This window comes from Squalius cephalus (assembly GCF_949319135.1).
Source record: "Squalius cephalus genome assembly, chromosome: 23".
In the NCBI taxonomy this organism is placed as follows: Eukaryota; Metazoa; Chordata; class Actinopteri; order Cypriniformes; family Leuciscidae; genus Squalius; species Squalius cephalus.
The window spans coordinates 17,319,040-17,338,651 of NC_137144.1; the positions used below are offsets into that span (position 1 = coordinate 17,319,040).

Sequence of the window (19,612 nt, forward strand, 5' to 3'; positions counted from 1 at the left end):
CTAGGCCAGCCAGCGTGAGGGTCAAATACACCATATAATAAAGAAGTCAGGCTTGGCTTGCAAAAATAGCCGTCATCGAAATCAGTGAAGTAGGACATGTGCAAATATGATAACATGACATAGCGGTGCAGGGATTTTTAACTATAATGAACTGTCCAGACAGTAATGCTTATCATTCACAAGTCTATTTATGTGTGTGTGTGTGTGTCTGTCTGTCGGTTTGGATTTAAATAGGCAAATGCTTAAGAGTCTATGATTGGATCATTATTGCAGTGATTATTATGTTTCTAGCATGTTATACATTTGGCAACAGTTCTTCTAACGCTAATTGTTGGTGTGTAGCTTTTGATTTATTAAACAACCACGTAAGAAGACACATTATGGCCGTATTCCAGGATGACAATATCAAGATGCATCAGGCTCAAATTGTGAAAGAATGGTTAGGAGGAAGCATGAAGATGTGCTGGAGTAGACTTTACTCGTTGCTTGACTCTTGTTATTTCCATCAAGAGGTGCATACATTTTTGGTCATGATCATGTATTGACAATCCAAGAGTCAAGCACTCTGTAAAGTCTCCTCCAGCACATCCCAAAGACTTTCAATGAATTTAAGGTCTGGATTCATGTGCAAAAAAAATCAATTTCATGCTTAGGGTTAGAAGAACTGATGCCAAACATACAACATGCAATAATGCAATAATAATTACTGCAATAATGATCCAATCATTGACTCTTAAGCATTTGCCCATTTAAATCCAAACAGTGACTTTATATATATGGAAGACCATTCACTTAAAAGCAATGAACAGCATTATTTTAAAAGGTTATGAATCTAAAATTGCTCTTTTCTTTTTCCCATACTCTTTCAGTTGTTTCAGAGTCTCAGTTGAGTCTCAAAATTGAGTCTTATTGAGTTCTGGAGCCAGATACTAGCTTAAACCCCATTATAGCCAGCCTTTAGAAGACACTTCACACAGCAGAAACCAGCCTCTGATCCATAGAAAGACTGTTGTAAGAAAAAGATTTGGAGATATTGGGGTATAAAGAGGCTTGCAGGTCAAAGAGCTAATGCCTCCTTCCTTGATCTCAATAAGGATTTCCTTGTACAAGAGAGCTCACTTTAATGGCATTACATGGCATCCTGTGACAAGGAAATATCTCCTGTCACAAGACCAGATCAATGAGTGGTTTAGTGGCAGTGAGAAGGGGTGCTTATCTTTTTAAAAAATAAAAATTAACCGTTTTGGGACTTTCAGTGCCTATCCTTGAGGACAAGCATACGCTTCTGCAAATGAAGGACATTTGACATTTCTCGCACTGGCACGGACACATCGTTCTAATATTAGCGCTAATGAGGAGCCGATATTGTTGTGAGGGGGCCGTTGAGAAGGTGTCTTCCCATTTCTTAATGAGTAGACGACCAGACACGACTTCAACAGCTGCTCTGATCTTGTCAAGTATCCAGTCATTATGCTCCATTTCCCAGGTGTTGAATGAGGAACGCAGTGATATTTCAAAGGGTTGTAGGGGGGGGTCGGTGTTGTTTAGGGAGCTCATAAATATTCCCAATGGCCCAGTGAAGTACCTGCTTAGCGGCCAGCAAGCCTGTTGACATAAATTATATCTGCGCTGGCATAAAGACTCTCGGTCTCAGAGCTGAATGAATATGTTCAAACTGTAATGACCCACCTGTGCCCACTTCAAACTTCAGACTGCAACACTGTGTTGGATTGAACACAACAGTTGTTAAGAAGGTGCACGTTCTCGGAACGGTCCAGGAAAGATTGAAGTCAGTTCACATATCGCTTACACTGTCACCAAGGGAACAGAATGAGTGTAACTCTTTGCGAGCAACCCCAGGTACCCCTGTTGTCATGGCAACTGGTGAAGCAATCTAGAAGAGGTCACTCATTCACCCTGCAACACAGGATAGTCTCTTGCCTAACCTGAGCCCATTGAGTAAGAAACACTAGGCCAAATCTGACCTTTCTGCTTTGGTAAGGCAGCGTTATGTGCGATTAGATATGACAGTATGAAGTACAAGATAACTCTAATGTTAGAGCTGTTTCTGCTTTGAAAAGGTTGCCTCTGATTTTTCTTAGAAAACCTTAGAAAAGTCAGATAAATTAATTTTCTTATGCAATAAACTATATATGATTGTGTTTTTTTTTTAGTGAATCGAACGCATACAGCTTACTATTGTAAGACTCGCTGGTTGTTCATATTACAATGTGTAGTTAAAGATGCACATTATTAGCTTTGTGTGTAGTATTTTATAATAAAAAAATAATAAAAAGAAAGTATTCTTATTAAAAAAAAAAAAAAAACTTTTTTTTTAATAGCACCCTATCGATTTCTAAATGATTGACCTTATTGTAGACCATTCATCCATACATGTTTTATTTTTTTAATTATTAATTCCTTTTTTTTTTCTACATCATAATTTATAATCATAATATCATTACTTGTGATATCATCTTCCGGTGAAACAACAGTCGTCTTTCTGGTGACATATACCGGACTTCTCCAATCATTAAGTCTGCTTAAACCCCGCCCCAGGAAGCTCACATTCATCTGCCTCAATTCTTTCAAAATCAAATACATTTTAATGGAAATATTAGGGAACCAGAATCATTATGGGTTTTCGCACCAGATGAACATTTTCATAGTTCTTATAACTAATGGCAGAAGTACCCGCTTTTTGTCGTGTACGCAGCTACTGGGAACGATTTTAGTTCTAGGAAAGACTTTTGGGGAAACTAAACTAGCTCCTTCTTCAGAGTAGGGTCTGTGTAAGTGTAAGTTTATAGCCTATATATTTACTCAACGAACATGGAAATGGAGATAGATGGACCGACGCCAAAGTATAGGCACTTATCAACCTTTATGCTAAGGAGGAAATCCAACGTGACTTTGAAGGGACCAAGTGAAACATGATTAAATATTTCTGCTCAGCTAACAACATTGGGCATCAACTATACTGGGCAAATGCTATAATACTTTTTTGTATACCGTTTACTTTCTTTGTTTAACAGTTCTAACTAACACTGTAACGTATTAGGTAGGACTGTTAAACAGATCGTAAACTAATGAAGACAGAGAATGTGAGCGATGTGTTTAGGCTCTGGCTAAGCCGTTCTCAGCTCAATCAAAATAAAAGTCTGTCGCATCTTCAAAATCAAAAAGGCAGGACGTAAGTGATGGCTTATATGACTTGAAAGTTCCAACTGGCGGTGCAAATGCAACCAGGAAAATGGTCCTAGGGGAACATTTAGTTCTAGGGGGACTGCTTTGGTAGCTAGTTCCTGTAACTTAGTTTCTATAACTACCCGGTGCAAAGGCCCCTATTTAGAGGAATCTGAGCTGGAACTTTTTTCCTGGTTTGAACCGTTATGTCATGCATACATGTAGACCCCTTACCTTACCTTACCTCAGTCATTTTCACAAATGAGACACTGCTACTAGCACAGACGGCATTTTCCAAGGGCTGTTTTCCACTAGGATAGAGAAACTAAACACACACGGAAGAAGATACTAGGTTTGGAGCGTAGCATGATCGAGGTCTGAGCGTGAAGCGTGTAAATGAGGCTAGCAGATGTTTTCCAGATGTGGCTGGTGGGTGCCGGAGGACCCCTGAACCAACCCTTCAACACACTGACAGCTTTGTTCACCTCCTACCCTCCCTTCCTAGGCCGTGATGCTGTCTCTCAGGCCTGAGCTTTGAAGTCAGGACGCTGCACAGGAAGTAAGGGTCTGCAATCGATTTTCTTCCTGCATTAGGGCAGGAATGTATGACCCTCCCCTCCTCCTCCTCGCTTTGTCTCTCTGTTCTGTTCAAGATTTTGGTTGTATGCATGATAGGGTCAGAGGCCCGTGTACTGATTTCTGTGTTTCTATCATGTATTGTTAGCAAAAAGATGACTGTGATGTGGTGCATTTTTTCCACGTCTACGACAATGAACCTGAAAATTTAAATAATTTACTCAACCTCATTTCATTCCAAACCTGTATGATTTAAAAAAAAAATGTATCTGTGTAATACAAAAGAAGAAATGAAAACATTGTTAGTGATGCACCGTTTTGGATGAAATTTTTTTTTAGGGCCAAAATCAATGACCAACACTGATGTTTAATTAGCGAAAAAGTATTATAGCATTTGCCGTGTGGCCAGTGTTGCTAGCTGAGCAGAAAAAACGCTGTTTCGCTTGGTTCCTTCAAAGTAGTGTTGGATTTCCTCAGCGGTCGTCTGTCCTTCTGTTCTATTGCTCTGTTTTCCATGTTCGTGGAGTAAATAATGTTTACATGTTTTTTTAAAAATGGCGGCTGCCAGTGTTTTGCATGCATTTGGCCAATCAGCGTACACTTACATCACTGGTAGTTCATATTGTGCTGGGTTAGACCCTACTCTGAAGTAGGACCTAATTTAGTACCCAAAAAAGGAGTTCCTATATCTAAAATCATTCCCAGTTCCTGTGGTGCAAACACGCCAAAAACATCATTATTTATAGGAACTATGAAAAGGTGCAAAATCCCCTTATGAAAGTGAATAGGGATTGTTTCTTTCAAGCTCCAAAAATGAAAAAAAAAAAAGGACCATAAAAGTAGTCTTTGTGAAGTCTTATGAAGCCATAAAATAGCTCTGAGTGAGGAAAAGACCAAAATGTTATCTACTTTTATGTTGTTTGTTGATTGTTTCATTGGAAATAAGCTCCTGGTACATTCTGCTAAACATCCCTTTTGTGTTCTGCATAAGAAAGAAAGTCAAACAGGTTTGGAATGATATAAGGGTGAAAAAATGATAACAGAACTTTTAATTTTGGTTTCCTTGTTCCTCAGGATGTAAGGAGCCATGATATTGGCACAAGCAGCAGAGATCAGCACATCTCAGGTCGTGACTCAGGTCCAGCTCGGACTCATAATCGACCCAAAGAAAGGGAGGATGAAGAAGAAAGGTTTCCTGGTGGCATGACAGCATCTGCAGCGGAGCACTCGGGTATCCCATCAAACCTTACTAGCACTCTGGAGAACATTGTGCAGCAGTTGGACATCCTGACCCAGGTGAACTGCTTTTAGCTCATCTAAGTCTGTTGAATAGTGCTATTTTGTCTAGATCTACCCAGCAAATCAGCTTGTTTTTCCTAGTCAAATCTGAAATTTGTTGAAAGATAAGGTCATATTTACTGTTGTTTGACCATTTTTGCGGGTAAGATCAAGTCATTTCATTAGGAATTTCGTGTGAGGGTGAAAGATTTCCTCTTGCAGAAGTTGATCACGCAAATTTGCTGTGTTGCCTAAGTGACTTCTGTGTGAGGTGTGATTCATAAATAGCTGCACTAATGGCAATAGACCATTTTTGTCTACGAATCGCTAATGTGATCGTGCCTTAAACTGTTGGTTTTCATATCTCAGACCGTTGCTGTCCTCGAGGAGCGTCTTACGCTGACCGAAGACAAACTGAGGACATGCCTGGACAACCAGGTCCTGCTTTTGCAACAGACACAACAAGTGGACCGATCTGACGAGGAAACCGAGGGATCCTCTGTGTGAGGGATACCCAACCCGAGTGGTCCTCACTTCAATGGTAACTTCCTCTGGCCTGCAGAGGGGGACCAAATCCCTTATTCTTTTTTCATTTTAGCTTAAAGACATCCAGCTGTGTCATTCCAAATGAGGACATTGGACTTAACAATGAGAAAAAAAGGACACAAGATGAAAAGACTGAAAGGATCGTTCAGCAGTCTCACCCAAAAAAAATTCATGTTAAGAGGACAGCTGCAGCTAAGACAACATCCCAGTCATGTTTTGACAGCAGCGAGAGAAGAGACTCAAAGAATAGACATACATGCACAGATTTTTACTGTATCCAAAGCGGTTTGTGTCTGCTGCATGTATTATGTAAATATAAACCATTATGAATGAATTACAGCACGAGTCTTTGATGCGATTGTGTCCCAGGCAGCATGAATGGCTTGTGCATGTGTATGTAAGAGAGAGAGAGACTGAGTAAGTGTCCTCAGAGACACTCGCAGTCTTGTTTACTCTTTCTCAATCAGCCGCAGCCTTGTGGCTTTCCTCTGGCTGGAGGTCAGACGGAAGCAGGGAGCCAATCGACAGAGGGCCAAGCGGTGCTTGTTTGCTTTGTGTACCGCATCCGTCTGTGTGCAGCAGCTCTGCTTAAGTCTTCACAACAGTCTTACATAAAAACAATGCATCCAACAGCAGTGAAAACAAATCATGAAATTATTGATTGGGATACGTGTCCGATCTGCATCATGCGCTTCAGACCTTAAAGTGACAGCAGCCTAATAAACCTGTGGCTGTGATGTCTTTCATTTATGTAAATCAAAGAACAAAAGACAGAGAAAATCACTCACTGCTCATTTTTAGCTTTAATAAGGATTAATCTCTATTGTAATAATTTCACAGTTAATCTCCAAATTAATGTTAGATGTGATTAATCGCGATTAATTACAGAAAAATGTGTGATTAATTAGTATATTTCTTAATCGATTGACAGCACTAGTTTATATATTCTCTTAATAATTTGTCATATACACAACAAAAACAATCCAGCATGTGACTGTTGTTGTTACTGCAAAATCCAACCAAACATCTCTCCAACTACTTCCTGTGCAGCACACAGACAGCAGGTGTGCGTGTGACCTCTCTGTGCACAACACGAGTCCCTTGTCTCCGGTGGGGCCCTGAAAAAGGGCTAGAGCAACCAACTTACGAATGAAGAACAAAGAGAAGAGAATGGAAATGTACGCATGTGTGCCTGTGTAAAAGGGGTTTTGTGTGGCTGTCTACTCAAGCACGTGTCTGTGTGCTTATGGATTTGTGCGCATGCACCTTCTTGAAAGACCCACATATGGTAAAGTGGTTGCCTGCTTATGAGGCAAGGGAAGGTAAACATTATCCCCCCCACAGACATCAGAGGACGAGTTCTTCCTTATGTTAGCCAGGACTGGCTGGCGTTGAATCAGAGCACTCTTAGGAAATTCCCTCTGACCTTCTGCTCTAGGGAAGAACAGATAAAGATAGAGGAATGGAAAAGAGGTCGCTCGTATTGTTTCTGCAGTGCCACCTGCACAGAATAGACCTGCTCCATATTTTTTTTTTTTTTAGATTAGGGGAACGTTTGTTGAGAGGTTTTCTCTTTCAACAAATATAGATGGAGCGGAAAGTTTAAAGATAGTTATACACCTGTTGTGGGTCGGAGATCTTTCTTGAAGTTTCTGAACTGGTGAGAGAAACCCTGGTTTGAGCAATACAGGATGAGAGAAAACACATTGCTGTTGGACAGTGTATGAAAACTACTTGAAATTTGAGGAGCAGAACTAACTGCTGCCTCTAAGCATTTTGATCTATGGAAGACTGAATTGGATTCACTTAATCTTGTCTTGTCATAAATCCATCATGCACGTATCTTGAGATCTGTGGCTCACACTATGACCTTTGAATCATATGTTCCTATTCACATCTGTGTTTTAAAATATCCTCACACCTGGTTTATTGAGCGGGGTGTTTTCCAAATCCAGGTGGCTTCACCCCAGTTTTGATTATTTTTGGCTAGTACATAAACTTTTTGAAATGCTTATTGTTCTCTAAAATGACTACAGATATCAAAAACAAAAGGCAAAAAAGTCAAACAAAGTTGTTTTGAATTTTAATCAACTTTTTATACATATAGCATGTCACACTTCTTGATGTCATGTTTATTATTAAATTTTTTCAATATTACTTGCATATTTTTAATACTTTTCTAAATAAATTTGGAATAATTTGTAATATTTCTAATAATAATAATGATATTTGAATATTTAAAAGGCTGTGGAGTATTTGCACTATTTTTATCACAGCTGATGGAATCTGCGTTGCGTTTCTGAAAATTTGCAATGGAAATTAGGACAAAAATAATGAATGAAAAACAATCGCTTGGGTTAACACAGACTCTCAAAGTGTTAAATCTCCTTAAGAGAGGTATTGTAAAAGGTGTGAAGGGTTAATAACCCCCCACCCAGATACTTCCTCCTTGGCTTTTCCTCAAAATCTTAAAACAAGTCTCCGAAAACCCCCTGTGCTCTTATCTCAAACTGTTTTTTTTAAAACCCTATTTCTTTTGAAGTCACACATTTGCACTGCCTGTAGCAAATCCTTTGACTCCAAGTGTTTTAGTTTTCTTTGATTGAATAACACAAGGAACCTGATGTGTTTTCCGAAGAGAGATGCCAAGTTCAAAGGACACAGAGGTGTGTTGATTACAACAGCTGCGCTTAATAAAATCTTGGAACATGAAAAGAGAACGAGTTTATTTTTATTTCACACCAAAATGAATTTTTGTTGTTGTTGTGGACTTGTGTTTTACATTAAAGTGATCAGTAGTGATGTTCTACATATTGTTATGTCTGTCGTTTTGCTTTTTTAACTGTTTTACCTTGATAGGTTTTTTTATTCACCCGGGAATGCCATTTGTGTGGGAAAACGCACCAATGTTGGTGAGCTTTTACACCATTTGTCATGATTTTCCAAACACTGATTCTGTCTCTACAATTTCCTCTCACTTCTGAAACTAACCCTATATTCTTTGTTTTGCTTATATTTCACAAAGTCTAGAAAAGGACCAATTTCCTGTAAAGTCTCATGAGCTTCCGGTTTTCATAGATATCAGTTTTTTCTTTCTTGTGTCCATTCAGCTGGAGGAGGAAATGTGGGAACAGGCTGTCCCTGCTGCTGATAAGGACTTACGGAACTTCCCACCTTCCACATATGGGACCGGTCCTTTAACTGGAAAGAGGTGCTACCAGGGGTCATTGCAAAAGCTAGAACATCCGTCCTGTCTCCCCACAACCGGTTTGAGAAATCTGACCTTGTCAAAACATATTTACTTTGTACTGTAGAAATAAAAAGAGGAACAGAACTTCCTGTGGAAACATAAATCTCATTAGTATGAATTCTGGTGCTGTATTAAATTAGCAGACAAACATTTATTTATTTTATTCTTTCTTTTATTTATTTAAGTTAAAGGCAGGGTTGGCGATTTGTTCTAGAAAATCTGTCTGTGGAAGGCGTAGGACCATAAAATGTCCGTCTAATAATTGCATTAGGTCCGAATGCAATGGTACGATTGTCCTACCAGCCAGTCAACGTATGCATTTCCATATCTCCCATTCGCACAGACATCACTTGTCATCAGCACGTTTCATGTATTGAGTTAGACAGACGTCAGTCACAGAGCACCGCAACCGAAACAGCAGCCACATTTTGCAGTTCCTCCTAAAGCAAAACAATGAGCTCATGCTGCATTCACGCCATAACTGGTGCCATAGATGGAAACCTGAAACGTTATACTCTGAGCATTTATTCATTTTTACATTTACATTTATTCATTTAGCTGACGCTTTTATCCAAAGCGACTTACAATTGCTATATATGTCAGAGGTCGCACGCCTCTGGAGCAACTAGGGGTTAAGTGTCTTGCTCAGGGACACATTGGTGTCTCACAGTGGATTCGAACCCGGGTCTCTCACACCAAAGGCATGTGTCTTATCCATTGCGCCACCACCACCACTGAGCAGTTTGTGATTCGAATTTATGTGTTTTAATTGCAACACTATCAACACCGAAATGAATCTGCAGCAGTCAGGTGGTACAGGTCAGTGCTTTTTAAGTTATGTTCATTATGAGACATGAGGTAGTTTAACGCCGTCTCTCGTCTCGTGACGCTTTACACACTCTGCTGTGTGCGTTGATGTGTTTGGAAGGAGGCGTGGCTTTGGAGACGCTCTGAAGGGAGGGTGGGATCCTATGCTTTCAAAGCTATCTTGCTATTGCTAGCTGCTCTGAAAATTGCCTACCCTACCTTTAAATGAATCATTTACCTTGCCTAAATTTTAAAATGTTACACTGAATGAAAATAATATATTTGAATTATTAATTAACCAATTAACTTTTATTTTGTTTACTATTTGAGAGCTATAGCTAAAACAAATACCAACACATCATAAAATTGTAAATGTAATCCATTCTTAAAAATGGATTAAAAATATCAGTAACACTTTACAATGATGCTCCATTAGTTAAGGGTAATTAATCTAATTTGTTACTGTACATATTAATATTTGTGAAAATTATTTAATAAAAAAATACAACTGTTCATGTTAGCTCAAGTTTATTAACTAATGTTAACAGACACAACTGTTGATTTTATTCATGTATTAGTAAATTAAGAGATTAATAAATAATTTTTTTTGTTTGCTGATGTAGTTAACTGATGTTAACAAATGAAACTTTATTGTAAAGCGTTACCATAATATCTTTAAAAATATAAGAGTGTATTATTATTATCCGCCAATATTTAGGGTATGGTTGGGGTTAGGGGCTCGATATCTATAGTACAATAACTATACAAATATGCATTTATAATATAAATATAACAGAAAGCTGTTTTAAAGACTTTTGCTTTCTAAAGCCGTGCATATGCGGGTACTTTTACATTTTAGATGCTGTCAGTACATCCGTATGTTTCAGCATATTCAGTGTAAATGTTATGTATGAATTCCTACAAATTCAAATTAAATAAAAAAAAAAAAAGTTTTTTGTGCCCACTATAAATAGCATATGTGTTAATAAATTAATTTATTTACTAAAGTAAAAAGCCCAGTCTTCCCTGCAAAAGTGTTGTTACAAAGCCCGCATATTTTTTTTAATGCTATTTAACTTTATTTAAAACAATTCTCAATTGAATCAACTGAACATTAATTGTGCCTGGCTACAGAGTCATTACGTGCGAATGTACTTATGTGTAGGACTGCATCACAGCGTTTGTCTGTTCTAGTGTCCATGTGCCTGTCCAGTCATGTGCCACTCCAATAGCCAAACTGCATCTCCACATCTCAATCCTGATGGCTTTTCCTTAAGCAAGACTTTCAGCCTATTCCCTTGATGCCTCCTGTCTGGGAGCTGGCAGGTGGAGACATCTGTGTAATCTTCCTTCTCTTCGCCCTCTCTCTAGCCGGGTGGAGTGGGTCTGAATTAACCTGCTATGTTTGTCAATTCATCCTTTAGGAGTGTACGTGACAGTGAAACTCATTGACCTCCGTGGCTCAGCTTTCCATCTGGCCTGATTGGAGTTTTACTTCCGCTTGTTGAAAAAAGTGAGGTCAAGTTAGGCTCCTGCTCTAAACTCCCTGAGCCTTTCATGCTTAGAAAACACTTTTGGGGTTTTATTAACTTTTAAATGTCCATGTAAGTGAATCTCATGAATAAATGGTCATATTTCACCCCAAAATAATAAATAAAAAAATTTCATTGAATTATATGACATTATTTTATTACATTTCTTTCAATTTTACCCCAAAGTATGTGTGTGTGTGTGTGTGTGTATGTATGTATGTATGTATATATATGTATATGTGTGGAGATGTGGAGTCTGGCTATTGGAGTGGCACATGACTGGACAGGCACATGGACACTAGAACAGACAAACGCTGTGATGCAGTCCTACACATAAGTACATACGCACACGCACGTAATGTCTCTGTAGCCAGGCACAATTAGTGTTCATTTGATTCAATTGAGAATTGTTTTAAATAAAGTTAAATAGCATTTAAAAAATATGCTGGCTTTGTAACAAGTAACACTTTTGTATATATAGCACACACACACACACACACACACATATATAATGTATATGTGTGTATATATATAAATTGTCATTTGCAAACCTACTAAATCAACAATTTGGGATGTGGGAAATGGGAAAATTGAAAAGTAGTAATTGGCACTTAAAAGGCAACCTTTTCTTTTTGCGGAATATTGTTTTAATATGTACATTTTAATATAATTAGAATATTAATTATATTTTTATGATATTAGTATAATACATTTATAATATTCTTATAAATATATAATATTTTGTAAACTAATTATTTAATAATAATTAATTTTAATACAAAATTATACAAATTTAAATGTATAAATGAAAATATTTTTGTCACGCCACTAATCCTTGATAGGTGTAGCATAAGTCTTCCTTAATTGTTTTAATTTTCAAATTGGTCACATTCCATCAAATGAATCAGGCTGTGGTTTCATAAATTGTGCTGTTATTGTCTTACTACTGCTTATTATTAGATGCGGCATAATACTCCAAGCAGCATTATGCAATGACTGTGTGGCTCGGTTACCTCATTTTTTTAGGACACGTAGTAGGATAATACACGCTTAGTCCACTTATGTCATGTCTTCTTCCTGTCTGTAAGCCTTTATGTAAGCAAATGGTCGCCATCCATCCCACACTGATGTGCAGGTGTGTTATGGGAAGGCCCTGCTAATCCCAAAAATTGCCAACAAAGCAGTGCCCTAGAGAACAGAGTGCTTTGTATGTGTGTCTCCTTGTCTGTAATCCTCTCCAGGTGCTCTCGACCATTCTCAACTCTTCTAATCACTCTGCTTGTCTTCGGCTGAGGGGGTGGTACCTGCCAACTGCTGTTTTTGTTTTAGATTAGCCGCTTCCCTAAGTCCCGACCCTCGGCCGGATGTCCCAAACCCATCTGTCACCGAGCCCTCTCCCAGAACGGAGGCTGAGAGGATATAGAGGAGGAGGCCAAGAAAAGAGGATGAGCTAGTGAAAGAAGCTAGGAAGTAATTGCATCTGGTGTTATTCTGTGTTTGCTGTTGCAAGGACTACATGCTAATGTCCTGATATTCACAATGTTATGATTTGGTTAATTGATAAAGCCAATTAAGCCAAATGATCGCATTCATATACCGGTAAATGTTAGAAATGATTTGTAGTGGGGTGGGGGTAGAGAACAACTCATAGATATCAAGAATATGCTAATTGCTAAGTCCACAATTCTTGTTATGGACTTAGCAATTAGCATCAACTTGATGTCTATGGGTTGATCTTGTATACATTGCAAACACTTTTTTTGTGTGTATAATAGGTGCGTTCTATTCAACCATAAGTGCCCTACGAGCTGGACTTCACAGGGTATTCCTTCTTAAATCCGAAGGGAGCTAACATGTTCTTTGCTAGTTCCACTAGTTTAATGTATTTGTCAATGTCAACCTCATTGGTTTTATTAAATGTTAACTTATTGTACATTAGGAAGAAGATATTTTCCCCATAGCTAGTTTGTTAGCAAGCTAATTTTTTGTCAATAGTTTGTAGTGTAGCTAACTACTTTGTTCACTCAAATAGCATCTATAACTACTTAAAATCATGATTTGCTTGTAGCTTGACATGCTACAAATTTATATTAGCATCCAGTTGTTGACATAGCCTACATATTGTAACCCACTAGAAAAATCTTGAGAGTGGGAGACTCAGACTCTCAGTTGAGATAATAAAGAGATCTTAGTGAGTTTTGTGCTTTTTTAGACATTAAATCTTTCACTAGCATATTTGCCTGCAATCTTTTGTGGACTTGGTTGTCACGTTTGGTCAGGTGAGCCTGTGTTTCCGGCAATCTATCCGGTAGTTTTGTGTTAAGCAGGTTAAGAAGCATTTCCTAATCTTTTAAGATGCTGTTGCGCACAAGACCATGCTGGCAGCCCGCCTGGATGAGGGGATGACAGTGTTTCATACGTAAACCTTCATCCAACAAGCTGGCAGGAGTACGTCACGCTGAGGAGGGCAGTATGCTGTCTGTCTCAAACCTGTCTCGCTGTTGCGATCTCGCTGTCAGATTAACTGGAAGGATGTTTAGGCTATGTCTGTTTATATGGTTAGGCTCTTTTAAATAGCATTTGTGGTTGAATTTGACATGAAATGTGAGGTGAATCATACTAGCTGAGCTACTGCTAAGTGTGTTAGGTTGAATCACTACTGTAGTATGCATTTAAAAATCGCTCCTGGCTCAACTTATTTAAAATAATCAAATTCTTTTTTTTTTAAAGCTACATGAACAAATTGGGACTACATGTACGTTGTTTGTAACATTGCTAAAACAGGCAGGGTTTATTTATATATATATATATATATATATATATATATATATATATATATATATATATATATATATATATAAAATTTATATATATATATATATATATATATATATATATATATAAAATTTATATATATCACTCTTTTGGGAGTTAGTATTATGCTAGTCAAAGTGGGGTCAGCCCTATGTTCCCACATTTCTAAGAATTTTTTTTTTTTACGATTTGTCTAAACCCCAGTTACGGGTAGGTTTAGGGGTGGGGTCAGGGGTAGGCCATTTGTGGGAACATAAGGCTGTGGGAACATAGACATGCTCCCGTAAAGGTACGCCTACAATTGACTTTTTATGTGGTTAAAAAAAAGTTTAATTTAGCATAATAATATGTAGTTAAGCTAGTAGTTAACTGCAAGAAATTCAGCTGAGTTGGTTTCACATGCCTAAACTTTAATGGGTTCATGATGAGAATGTTATTGCTTAATGTTCTGTTATCTTGCCGTTTTGGCAGTTAGAATGCTAGTTATATTATACTGTATATTGCTCCATAATATGCTGTAAAAAAATTTGTTTGGCATGCTAATATATGCTATGACTAGCTAGTAAACTGCAAGTGATTCAGTTGAACTATTTTTTTAAATGCGTAAACTTTATAGGATTTATCGGTTTGAGAATGTTACTGTATGCTTAATGTTCTCATTCTAATTAGTTAGCATTGTGTTAGTTTATACTTTCATATTGCTCTGCAAATTGCTAGCATGGAAAGAAAACTTCATTTGTGTGCTTCTTGCCCACAATTTACATATGTTGTAAGGAAATGTTATTTTGGCATGCTAATATATGCTAATGCTAACTAAGCTAATAGTTAACTACAAGTGATTCATTTGACCTTGTTTCAAATGCTCAAACTTTATTGTGTTCATGCTGACAATGTGCTTAATGTTCTGTTGTGCTGCTGTTTTGAGAGAATTATGCTACTTATCTTATACTGTATATTGCTGTGCAAATGTTAGCATGGTAAAAGGTCTCATTCTTGTGCTTCTCATCTTCAATTTACATTATACGTAACAAATTGGAATTCGCAACTATTTTTGCATGTTGGTAAATTGGTGGCTATATTCGTATGAATTTTTGCAATGTTATTCATACATTTTGTACATCTGCTTATGGCCCACTGGTTTATTTAGTTCATGTTTCCACTACACACAAGGTATTTGAGTTTAATAATGTTAAAGAAATCCATTTCCAATGTGTGGATCCACTGTTCTCTTTTTTTTCAGTATGTATAAGTAGAAAATAATGTGTGAGTTGCGTTTCCTGCTAGATTTGCCGAAGTGAAAAAACAAAGACAACTTGCAATATCTCACCCTTTTCCTTCACACTCTTTTGCAGGTTGTGAAAATGAGACGGTGGAAATGATTCGGGTTGCATCTGCTCTTTTCCTCTTGTTAAACCTACATCTGCCAGACCATGACAGCTTTAACACCCTCACATGCTGACAGTGATTTGGACATCCGCAGCTGGTAGGGGCTCACCTGACCTCAGACTCTGTAATTATTGCAGCTTCTGTTTTCCCTCAAGTCTGCTAGCATCCAGAAGCTCTCGAATGAACGCTGTACAGCAGGGCTTTACAAATCTAGAGGGTGGATTGTGGTTCAGAAGGCCCCTAAATTTTACAAATATGAGTGAAATAGTCACAGCTGTGAGATATAATTAAAGTAATTTGTCCTTGGGCTTAACAATTTAAACCAAGGACACTACAGGCAAAAACATGTTTTTTCATGCACTGATCATTAGTATGGTGATTTCTATAGTTATTTTATACCCTATTCACCTTGCGGTGTCTTGCTTTAAACTCAACTAAGAGGTGAATAATGCAGTTTGGAATGAGACAACCAAGTGTAAACTCGAATGAGAGATTTAACACTCTTGTATTTAAGTTGAGAACTTGTTTAGTCTGGGCATTAAATATGGGCAGACCAGCATGCCAGTCCAAGAACGTAATGGGTGCCACCATCTCCTTTTACATTAACCCTTAATGCACCACTTTGAAAGGCACTAAACCGAGTGGGACTGCAGCCCCTTTAAGCTTTTCTGATCATTTGTCTCAATTGCCCTTGAGAAAATTTGAATGGCACTTGAGTAATTGTTTCAGGACGTCTTAATCTTTTCTCAAAAGAGGGGAAACAATAGTCCCATTGAGGCGGTGGGACTGACCATAACCTTGTGGGTGGTCCCGGAGCAAAGTACCTCAGATATTATTATGGAGCAGGGCTGCTTTTTGAATCCGCGCACCTTCGTATAGCGTGACCTTTGTTGCGAGACTCCCCTCACAGAGGGATAAAAGAGATGCTGTGAATATGCTAGTGGGGTGGCGTATCACTCCAGCTCCCAGCCTATCGACCGTCTCCAGTGGCTCTATCCAGAATAGCCCCGCCGTCTTGCTTGAGGAACTGTTGAAACTCTTTGAGGGGTGACGCAACGCTTTGGGTCTGACTTACCTGGCTAAAAATGGGCATGTGTTGGACGAACACTCAGCCTTGGTGGGTGGTCCGGCCTTATGAGCCGTTTTCCGAGCAGCTTTTATGTCTTTGTGAAGCGAGGCTGAATATGAATCCTGCCACTTTTGTATAGTTCTCGTTACAGAGGACGGGAGAGAATCCTTACTGATAGCCGAGATTAGTTTTGCCACTGTTTAAACGAATTAAACCGCAAAAACTTGCGTTAATTGGAAAAAAATGGCAAATGTAGTGAGGCTGAAATGTCTATAATTAAAAAGTTTAATATATGATATTTAATAAATAATTATATTAAAATACATAAATATATATCAAAAATTATATAAAATATAATATTAAATTATAAAATAAATGTAAATATATTTTGAATTACATTTATGTTTATGTGTTAATAATATTGATAAATTATTAAACAGATTTATTTATAAAAAACTTTACATGTCATACATTGGCAAATGTTGTGAGCCCAAAATGTCTGTAAAAAAAGAAAAAAAGTTTGCATTTGAGGTTGAATTATATTTATTACTTCGTTTATGTCACAAACAATGGTGTCTATAATATGCAAAGAAAACTATCCATTTCCTTCATCTCAATGGCAGTTGCTCGGCTGACGCAAGACTTCTAGATCTGATTTAGTATTAGATTTTTTGGAAAACTTTTAAAGCATCCACTAGACCAGGCACTGCAGGATTCATATGAGTGAGCTTGCGATCATTATGGTGTACAACATTAAGAGAACAAAGCGTAGAGGTGCAGATATACTGGAAGTTAAAGGAAAGAATAAACACATTCCACTATTCCTCTGCAATTTGCCTTTCCATTACGCCTCAGCACAGACCAGTGGGTCGCTGCTGGGACTTGCAAGAGGATGTAAAGTGTTCCCCTCTCAGCCAGCACTGTAATTACACGCCATCAACTCCTCAGTTGCCATACAAACACATAATAACCTTCATCCTGCTCTCCTTCAATTACCCTCCCCTCTCTCCGCTATTACCCAGGATACCCCGGGGCCCCCTGTCTGCCTCTGTTTACAAATTCCTACCATATTTCAGGATCTGCAAGACCTCTGTTAAAGGGGTTGAGGAAAACAGCTGGGTCTGGAATGACGCCTTGCAGAAGGGTCTTTCTCAACAGCTCTGGGCCTCTACCATTCATTCATCAAGAAAAGTGTTGAAATAAGAACATTCATTCCCGGTGGAGGAAAAGGCGTGCGGTGGGAAGGATGACTTGAGAGAATGTTTATGGGTGTTTCTTCAACTTTGGCCACTTTTACTTCCCAGGGGTTGATATTTATTTAAACTAACAGTTTCAACTTTTTTTCCTTTTGTTATCAGAAGGTCACATAAAAAGCTTTCACAGTCCTTTTATTTATACATCTGACTGTTTTATACTTTTGGCCCACACCAAGACTTTTAATCTTAAAATCTTATTTTTATCATAAATATTTGATTTATTACATTTTTTTAAAATGTTTGAAGAGAAATGCAAAGTAAGAAAATATCATTTATTTGTGTGTATTTAGGATACATTAAATGGCAGCACTGAAATTATCAAAAAATTGTCAGTTTTATTATTCAAAATGTATTTATTATTATTATTTTTGCTATTTAGTGACTGCTTGGGATTTTCATTACTTTCAGAAAAGAAAGAATAAATATATAATGACAAAAATGATCCTACTGTTTAAAGGTTTGGGGTCAGTAAGATTGTTTTTAAAATAAATTAATACTTTATTCAGAAAGGATGCATATTAAATTGGTCAAAAGTGAAAGTGAAGACATTTATACTGTTACAACAAAATTCTGTTTCAAGTAAATGCTGTTCTTTTGAGCTGTCTATTCATCAAATAATCCTGGGGGAAAAAATCCAGCTGTTTTTTTAAACATTGATGATAATAATAATTTTTTAAAAAGTATTTTGAGCACAAAATCAGCATATTCAAATGATTTCTGAAGAATCATGACTGATTCAAGAATGAAGACGAGTAATGATGCTAAAAATTCAGCTTTGGTCACAGGAATAAATTACATTTTAAAATATATTCAAATAAACAACAGTTGATTAAAATGTAAATAACATTTCACAATATTACTGTTTTTTTCCTGTATTTTTAATCATAATTGCAGCCTTGGTTGAGTATAACAGACTTCTTTTTGGAAGAAAAAAAAAACTTTCAAAGGTTTTGGACATTTTTAATGGACCAATTAAACTGACTAAGTGTTTCTGAATGTTCAAAAGTGCCTGCAGTTGAGCAAACACTCTTAGACATAATTGCAATTTTAACAGAATTTTTCTAAAAGTGGAATTTCAGAGTTCAAGAGCTTTAAGGATGTTAATGTGAAGTGACGATTGTGGAAAACCAGATGAAAACGAACCATCACAAAGGGCTTTTGTGTTTAAGGGTGGTCCGACAAGACATGCCCTGTGGGGTGATAATGGTTTTATAGTTGTATGTATCCAGATCGATAATGTGTCGTGGACATCTTTAACAGTCACATGACTGAATGTCCATATGTATGCATGAAATCACATGAATAATGAACTAAATCGGAGTGAAAGCCGTCCTGACTTAATAGTTTGTTGATGACTTCTTAACATGGGATCTCGGTTTCATCTGAGCACTTCCTGTTTGTAGCGCTGCTGTTGCTTGTTTGTTTACTGCGGTTCTCTGGAGAGACCCTCGTGGCTCTGCTTCCTGTTTTGATTCAGAGAGTGCATTATTGTGCACAACTAAAACCAGCCCAGCCTTGAAACCTCTATTAGATTCCCAGGAGTGTCCTTTAATGTGTCCCTCCTCTCGGCCTAAGGCAAAGCCATTTATTGTCCTGCTAAGGGTTCAAACAAGTGCTATTCAAACACACAGACTGGAAGCCAATTATGAAATTACTAGGAGAAAAGCTGCATTAAGAGGAGTCTCATTCAGGATGAGGATTTGTATAAAATTAGGCAGAATTTTAAATATTGTGATGGTTTTAATGGGCTTCACCTTCTTTTAAAGGGATAGTTCACCCTAAAATGAAAATTAGCCCATGATTCACTCACCCTCAAGTCATCCTAGCTGTATATGACTTTCTTCTTTCAGACGAATACAATCGGAGGTATATTAAAAAAGTCCTGGCTCTTCCAAGCTTTATAGTGGCAGTC

The 19,612-nt window shown here is 37.6% G+C and overlaps 1 protein-coding gene across 1 annotated transcript in view; it reads left to right on the forward strand.

Moving 5' to 3' along the window:
* Positions 1 to 5,925, forward strand: part of poc1b (POC1 centriolar protein B) — a 33,192-nt gene extending 27,267 nt beyond the window's left edge. The window contains exons 11-12 of the mRNA XM_079859154.1: positions 4,837 to 5,058; positions 5,410 to 5,925. Coding sequence (XP_079715280.1) covers positions 4,837 to 5,058; positions 5,410 to 5,547 — 360 coding nt within the window. The 3' untranslated portion in view covers positions 5,548 to 5,925. The remainder of the gene's footprint in view (positions 1 to 4,836; positions 5,059 to 5,409) is intronic.
* Positions 5,926 to 19,612: the final 13,687 nt, after the last annotated feature.